The following is an 8,667-nucleotide window of genomic DNA, read 5'->3' as shown; positions in this document are numbered from 1 at the left end:
GTAGGTGATAAAGAGATTAGAAACCTTTAGAATTATATTCGCATAAAAGACTTGAGACAAGATTCTAAATTTTTATATTATATATATATATATATATATATATATATATATATATATATATATGTATGTACGTATAGTATTCTATTTAATGTATTCGTGCAAGTAGTTGACCATATAATTCATATTAACAGTTAATTTGAATGGCTGTAATATCACATTGGCACAGTAATTCTCATATTACACAAAAAATCAGTAGGGAAATATAAATAATATAATTAAACTTAATATTTTATTCAATAGTTTTAAATTGTCTTATTTCATATGTGTATTACTATGTTATAGGTTAGATATTGCAAGAATATCATTGTTTAATAATTATACATATACAGGGTGTCTACTTTCTGAAAAAACATGGAAAACCTCGAATTTTCAGGAATTTCTTTATATCTGGGAAAAATCAGGGGATCTTCATGGAATTCTAATAGAATTTTATTGAGAATCGGGGAATATTAAAAAAAAATTTTATTTTTGATAATTTTTTCTTATATTGTAAACTTATCGGCAATTCGTCGATAAGCCAAGTTGTGAATTATGTGTGTTTAAAATATATTATAAATATATATCTATTTCTCTATTTATATATATTCCATGTTTTAACAAAATATTGAATAGACAGTATATATTTTTTTATTAAGTAATATTTTTAATGGCAAAAAAATGAAAATGTAGTTATGCAAAAATGTTCATTTTACAAAAGCTATTAAGTTTTTTTTCCAGTACATTTGCTATACTAGCATTTAAGACTTAAATGGTTCTGTTTCTTTTTCGTATGAATAAAAAGCATTAAAAAACACATGCACTAAAAAAACTTATTTTAGAAAACTGCATAATAAAATCTTTAAAATCTTTTCTTTACCTGGAATTTTGAATAAAAATACTTAAAAGATCAGGGATTTTTTTTACAAGATTTAAGTAGACACCCTGTTTTATATAGCTACTGCTTTTTATTTTGAAAGTAAATATAGTTTGTCTTTATAAGACTTATACATTTAAAAGCTATATTTATAATATATTTATTTCTTTCTAGTCTGCAGTTATATTTTTGTGTTATAGGCTACAGGCTATATAAAACTTGTAAATAAATTTTAATTAGCTAAAACTTTTTAATTACTTTAATTAAGGCTGCACTATTTCTTCATTGCAGCTATATTATGACTTTAAACGTGAGAATTTTTTTCCTCTTTTGAAATACAACGAAATAAATTAGTTTTTTAAATGTTACAATTTGTATTTTAATATGGATTGATCAAATGGACTAAAAACTTTTTTATTATTTTACATCAATAAATGCATATATAACTCAATCTACATGTACCCTACAGTAAAAATGGATTTTATATTTAGGATTTACAATTATTTATTAATTCATAAACCTCTTGAGTCTTTGGTATATTTTATCACAATTTATACCATTAAACATGAGTCATGATATATGAAATAATCTTTCTTGATAAATTTTGCAATAAACAATTCGTACAATTATAAAGTAAGATTCATTTATAATTCATTTGCAAGAATAAATGAAAAATTCATCTATTGCATGTTTTTATAAAATAGGTGCTCTTGGCGATGAATGCTAATGTAGAAGATCGTGGTATCAAAGGGGACTGTACCCCCTTAATGGAAGCCGCCAGTGCAGGACACGTAGATATCGTGAGTCTGTTGATCGCTCACGGAGCAGATGTCAACGCTCAGTCTACTTCAGGTAAAATTACTAGCATTAGTTGTTTATTTTTTATTATATATGATTTTTTTAAATTACTTCGCTAAATTTCTATTTGCAAATATTATCGAAGTTACGAATTTGTCGAGGATAATATTGTTACAAAGTATTTGTATTTGTAATTGAAGGTAATACACCTCTTATGTATGGATGCGCCGGTGGACATGAAGAGGTTGTACGTGTCTTATTAGAAGCGGGAGCTAATGTTGAAGATCATAATGAGAATGGTCATACACCCTTAATGGAAGCAGCGAGTGCTGGTCATGTTCAAGTTGCCAAGATCTTACTTGAACACGGTGCTGGCATCAATACTCATTCCAATGAATTTAAAGAATCGGCATTAACGTTAGCCTGCTATAAAGGACATTTAGAAATGGTTCGCTTCTTATTGGAAGCTGGCGCAGATCAGGTACTAATAATTGTTTTATTTTTCTGTAGCTGTAATAAAATAACCATGTTCAGAAAAACGACGATTGTATATTAATAGAAAGTTTGTTCCTTTTTGTGGATTGTTTCTTTTTGTGGACAAAATACTGTGTTATGAAAGATTGTTTACAAATTTTGGAGGACACACGAATCATAAAATAATCCTTGCAACTTTTTCGTGTTCCAAAAACCATAAAAAAAAAGTAACTTTTCTATCCATGCCTTCAGCCTGTATCAGATTGTACATTGAAGATTGAGATTGAAGTCTCAAGATTGAAGTTTGACCAATCAAGACAAAGGAATTTTAGTTTCTTTTGTTCTGATTAGTCAAATTTAGATCTTTAATCTTTAATTTTCAATGCATATGGGCTTTAGCATTAACATCAGAATGAGGATTGTTTGTATTGGCTATATTTCTAGGGATACATTATAGAGATTGAGTTGATACTGCATTTATACTGGCATTTTCAAATGCCTCAAGGCGTTTGATTGAGCAATCATGATAAAAAAGTCTTTGTTCTGATTGCTTAATCAGATAAATAGATTCATGCTTATTGAAAGAGAAAAGCATTTAGATATTTGTGAGCATTGATTAAAACCGCGTTTCAAATAGTATTTATTGTGTCAACTAAGAGTGCAAAGTGTACTAAGTGTACCTAAGATTTATTTTCTTTGTTTTCTACTACAGATCTGTTTTCCAAAAACAGATTTCTAAAATTTAATCGTTTTTGGATCCATTAACCTAATCGTTAACCAATGATTAAATAAATGATTAAATAAGGAGTTCCTAAGCAAAAAAAGAAATTTTTTATACACACATATGTATCTTCTATTAGAGAATTATTTAGAAAGACTATACGCGCGCGCGCGAGTTAAAATCGTTGTGATAAAAATTCATTTACAACAATTTAATGTTATTTATTAATTCCAAAGAGTACTAATCTTGTTCAGGAAATGATGGGGAATTGTTGTATTCTTTAGAAGGGTCTTGTGGGGTGTGGCAAGCAAGATTTGCTTGCCTAACATCTATAGTCCAGCTACCAACTGACAAAAGACTAGGATCATAATATCTTTGGAGTCATATATTATATTTCTGTATTAAAAGTGGCATAAGATGTGAGGTCTGAAGTAGCTCAATAATAAGAGCAGTTGCCCAAAAAACAAAAAATTCGGATTTGATTCCCAATTCAGTCACTCGCACCTCACATATTTTTTTAGTATATAAATGTCGTTTTCCAGTAATTATTTATTAGGCTGAAAAATATGTAAAATGCCTATAGATACTTTAGTGCTTCTACTAGACCGCGTTCGAAAACATCACCCGTGTGCACACGAGCATCGTTCTATCTTTGTTCAACTTTCAGTAAATAACAAAGATAGAACGACGCTCGTGTGCACACGGGTGGTGTTTTCGAATGCAGTCCTATGGATAATTGCTATGAGTATGTCTAGACTCATATCATCTCCCTTACATACACAATCTATTTTACTTGTTTAATTATTTAAATTAAATAGTAGTACTTCCGCGAATTTTTCAGGAGCATAAGACTGATGAGATGCACACGGCCCTCATGGAAGCCTCGATGGATGGTCACGTGGAAGTTGCACGTTTACTTTTAGATTCAGGTGCTCAAGTAAATATGCCGACAGACAGCTTTGAATCACCATTAACATTAGCTGCTTGTGGAGGTCACGTAGACTTGGCTATGCTTCTGATCGAGCGTGGAGCAAACATCGAAGAAGTTAATGATGAAGGTTATACTCCGTTAATGGAAGCAGCGCGTGAAGGTCATGAAGAAATGGTCGCTTTACTTTTGAGTCAAGGTATGTTAAATGGTAAATATAAATAAATATCAAATTAAATGATAAATAAATATCATTGGATATAACTATAAAATTAATAAATAGGTGCAAACATCAACGCTCAAACTGAGGAAACTCAAGAAACGGCGCTTACCCTGGCTTGTTGCGGCGGTTTTCTGGAAGTTGCCGATTTTTTAATTAAGGCGGGGGCAGATATAGAATTGGGTGCGTCGACACCTTTGATGGAGGCCGCACAAGAGGGACACTTAGATCTTGTGCGATATTTATTGGAATCTGCAGCGGATGTTCATGCTCAGACGCAAACGGGGGATACAGCTTTGACATACGCTTGCGAGAATGGTCATACTGACGTTGCTGATCTGTTACTGCAATTTGGCGCTGATCTAGTATGCAAATTTTTTTTTTTTTTAATATACTTTTAAGTTGTAGTTTTTTTGTCTTTATATTGAAATGATCTATATTAATTTATTTTGTATTATAGGAGCATGAATCAGAGGGAGGTAGAACCCCACTAATGAAGGCTTGTAGAGCAGGTCATCTGTGCACAGTTCAATTCCTCATTTCGAAGCGTGCTGAGGTCAATCGACAAACAACAAATAATGATCATACTCCTCTTTCATTGGCATGCGCTGGTGGTCATCTTGCAGTAGTTGAACTGCTTCTAGCACAATCTGCAAATCCATTTCATAAATTGAAGGTATGTTGTATTTGAAATATTTAAGTAAAAATCTATATTTTTAATCTATTTTTAATCTATTATATACATCTATTATATCTATATTAAATCTATATTTTTTCTCTATTATATACATACTCGAATATATGCTTACAAAAGATTAATGTAATATCATTAGGATTGACACATTATTAATAATATATTGTACTAATCTTTCAATCTATTTTATACAACATTGATGAAGTATCAATATTTTGTATATAACTTTCATTAATATGTAATCTAATGTATTATAGGATAACTCCACCATGCTGATAGAAGCGGCAAAAGGTGGTCACACTGCTGTTGTTCAACTTTTGTTGGACTATCCTCATAGCATTATGATGAGTGCTCCCCACAGTGCTGCTTCTGCGCCTATGTTATTACCACAACAACAACAACAACAGCAGCAGCAGCAACAGCAACAGCATATAAGTCACCAACAACATGTACCTCATCCTCAGCAAACATCTACGCAACCGCAACATCAACAACAACAACAGACCACTGAGCAACAAACGCAAAATCTTCAACTCAAACATAATACACAAAAGTCATTATTGAGAAAGAATCGATCAGTGACTATGATGCCCGATATAAGCCTTACTTCTGCCGAAGCGCAACAGGTTCGTTCGCAGCCTGCAGGAGAACCGGCCGCTATTACCAAGGACGATACTAATATTCTCGATAAAGGCAGTGGAGGGTTCACGAGTTTGTCAGAACCTAATATTAGTCTTAGTCCGACACCAACAGCGTCGACACAAGGAGTAAATGTCACCGAAAGTCAGAAAAATACTAGACAAGAGCAAATCCTTCATAAACAACAAATACTTGAAGAATTACAAGTATGTTCTATATACTATTGCATATTCTCTCGATAAAATTCTTTAATATACACACAAAAACTTTATGAATTCTTAGATTACAATGCAAAAAGAAAAAGAATACTTCGAGAGAATGTGATATAATATATTTTATATTTTATCATTCTTTTTTTTTTTTTTTAATTATGTGATTAATCTGCAGAGGGTAGAGCGAGAATTGCAAATTAAGGGTGCAGGACATTTATTTACGGGTCCGCGAAGTTCCATTGTAAATCAATCCCAGCAACAAGATCCTAGCGAGACTGAGACATTACTACCAGCCATGTTAAATATTGACTTACCAAGTCAATCGACATCTCATGGTACTTTTTTAACTTTATTCTTTATTAGAGATGTTCATGCAAATATTTTCAACATTATCATTTTTCTTAAAAGGCTTAGTTTGCAGTACAACCGGTATGACCGGCAATTCGTTGACGTACCAAGGAACTAGCGATGCAGCATTGGTGTGCAGTGCTTACATTGATAGTAAGCTAATGGGAATGCAAGGTGCACACTATCCGAAGATGTCTGTAGCCCCTACCGCAATGGAAACGTTCCCTACAGATACTTTTCCTTCCTCGCCTCCATTGTCTCTTGCGTCGCTGCCTGCTACGACCGCTACTATGCCATTGATCACCACTTCCTCGACAACCACGCCGAGTCCGCCTAGCATTTCTACTTCTCCGACCATCATAGCTGTTTCTCAATCGCCTATTACTGCAAGCAGTGACGTTAGTCAAAATACTGCTATAAGCGATCGTCCAAAGGCCAAGCCTGTGTCCAAGAAAGAAGGGAAGAACATACGAAAAGCCACATCCGGCATGGGAATGGCGAAACTGCAGCAGACACAGGCCACCATAATGGCCGGGCTTCAACAGCAGTATCAGCAAAAACAACGACAGCATCCTTCTTATCAAGTGCAACAAGTCCAACAGTTGCAGCAACTCAATCAACAATTGCAACTCCAGCTGGATCAAGTGCAGGTGATTTTTATTCTTAGCTTTATATCTTGTTTCTTGATAAATTTTTAAGTGTGCATTATATAACTTGATTTAAAATTTTTGTTTCCTCATTGAATTATGACATTAGATGCGAGAAATCATATAAACTTTTTTCTTGCGTATGTCGAAATAAATTAGTTTTTTAAAATATACCATTATTTATTTGTTTTGATAGTATGGATGGCAAAATATGCCAAAAACGAGCAACGACTAATGGATTTTTTCATTATTTTGCATTAGTAAATGTACATATGATTTTTATCTGCATGTATTTTGCATTTTTAGCAAAAAAGAAATTCTAACAATTGATTGAATTTTAGATTTTAATTATACAGTTATTTATTAATCCACGAATTTCAAAAAATGGGTCTTATTTTATTAATTTATACTATTGAATACAAGTGTATGTGTGACAGCATATGAAAAAAAAAAGCCACGTCGCCTTTCTTATCGAGTGCAACAAGTCCAACAGTTGCAGCAACTCAATCAACAATTGCAACTCCAGCTGGATCAAGTGCAGGTGATTTTTATTCTTAGCTTTATATCTTGTTTCTTGATAAATTTTTAAGTGTGCATTATATAACTTGATTTAAAATTTTTGTTTCCTCATTGAATTATGACATTAGATGCGAGAAATCATATAAACTTTTTTCTTGCGTATGTCGAAATAAATTAGTTTTTTAAAATATACCATTATTTATTTGTTTTGATAGTATGGATGGCAAAATATGCCAAAAACGAGCAACGACTAATGGATTTTTTCATTATTTTGCATTAGTAAATGTACATATGATTTTTATCTGCATGTATTTTGCATTTTTAGCAAAAAAGAAATTCTAACAATTGATTGAATTTTTGATTTTAATTATACAGTTATTTATTAATCCACGAATTTTAAAAAGTGGGTCTTATTTTATTAATTTATACTATTGAATACAAGTGTATGTGTGACAGCATATGAAAAAAGCAATTTTAATAATTCATTTTTTCAAAAATAATACATGTAATTTCTCACTTCTAATGTCATTCAATATGATATCAATGCAACACATAGAGTGTTTCTTAAATGGTTAGCCCGTGTCTGTCGCGCGAGTCAACCTGTCAAGCTTATTAGTTAACTCTCTCGTATATACCGATCTCTCTGCACTCGCCGCTTTTTGTGTTTCGTGGCATTGTCTACGTACGTATATACGTTTTCTTATATGCATATATGTATGTCCTGTGTGTTGGTGTATGCCTGCTGCTAGTCGATGTATTCGCGAAAATATACCGTTATTTATTTGTTTTAATAGTATGGATGGCAAAATATGTCAAAAACGAGCAACGGCTAATGGATTTTTTCGTCATTTTGCATTAGTAAATGTACATATGATTTTTATTTGCATGTATTTTGCGTTTTTAGCAAAAATAAATTCTAACAATTGATTGAATTTTAAATTTTAATTATATAGTTCTTTATTAATCCACGAATCTCAAAAAGTGGGTCTTATTTTATTAATTTATACTATTGAATACAAGTGTATGTGTGACAGCATATGAAAAAAGCAATTTTAATAATTCATTTTTTCAAAAATAATACTGTAATTTCTCACTTCTAATGTCATTCAATATGATATCAATGCAACACATAGAGTTTTTCTTAAATGGATATATATATATTTTTTTATATAAGATACAACAATCCCAGCAGCCACAAACGCAACCACAACAATCTCACCAACAACCTCATTCACAACAGCAAACAAATGTAATCGGTAATAATACGAATAGTATTTTAATGCCCACTCAACTGATGTCGCACTTGCATCCTACACATCACCATTTGCATAGCCAGGTATGTGCTATTAAATTATTATTTATCGATATTTTTGTTTGCATTAAAAAAACACTTAATATACATTAAAAAAACATACATTTTTAACATAGCAACCGGCTCAAGAAATTCTTTCTGAGCAAATGGATCCTGAAGCAATGCGAAAGTACAAAGAAACACCTGCTTGCGCATATCTTACTGGAGCTCAAAAATCTAAAACTTTCTCCACTAATGAAAGA

At 31.9% G+C, this 8,667-nt stretch overlaps 1 protein-coding gene across 4 annotated transcripts in view; it reads left to right on the top strand.

Moving 5' to 3' along the window:
* Positions 1 to 8,667, top strand: part of LOC115232888 (ankyrin repeat and KH domain-containing protein mask) — a 21,026-nt gene that overhangs the window by 1,125 nt on the left and 11,234 nt on the right. For 3 of the 4 annotated variants that reach the window (XM_029803040.1, XM_029803041.1, XM_029803038.1), the window contains exons 2-12: positions 1,618 to 1,765; positions 1,912 to 2,192; positions 3,748 to 4,033; positions 4,118 to 4,419; positions 4,515 to 4,730; positions 5,006 to 5,593; positions 5,775 to 5,934; positions 6,008 to 6,549; positions 7,088 to 7,135; positions 8,288 to 8,449; positions 8,542 to 8,664. In XM_029803040.1, the coding sequence (XP_029658900.1) occupies positions 1,618 to 1,765; positions 1,912 to 2,192; positions 3,748 to 4,033; positions 4,118 to 4,419; positions 4,515 to 4,730; positions 5,006 to 5,593; positions 5,775 to 5,934; positions 6,008 to 6,549; positions 7,088 to 7,135; positions 8,288 to 8,449; positions 8,542 to 8,664 (2,856 nt within the window). Of the gene's footprint in view, positions 1 to 1,617; positions 1,766 to 1,911; positions 2,193 to 3,747; positions 4,034 to 4,117; positions 4,420 to 4,514; positions 4,731 to 5,005; positions 5,594 to 5,774; positions 5,935 to 6,007; positions 6,598 to 7,087; positions 7,136 to 8,287; positions 8,450 to 8,541; positions 8,665 to 8,667 lie in introns of all 4 variants that reach the window. The other variant, XM_029803039.1, reaches the window with a different exon arrangement.

This window comes from Formica exsecta, unplaced genomic scaffold (genome assembly GCF_003651465.1).
Source record: "Formica exsecta isolate Colony F162 unplaced genomic scaffold, ASM365146v1 scaffold1505, whole genome shotgun sequence".
In the NCBI taxonomy this organism is placed as follows: domain Eukaryota; kingdom Metazoa; phylum Arthropoda; class Insecta; order Hymenoptera; family Formicidae; genus Formica; species Formica exsecta.
This window is presented reverse-complemented; position numbering and strand designations above follow the sequence as displayed.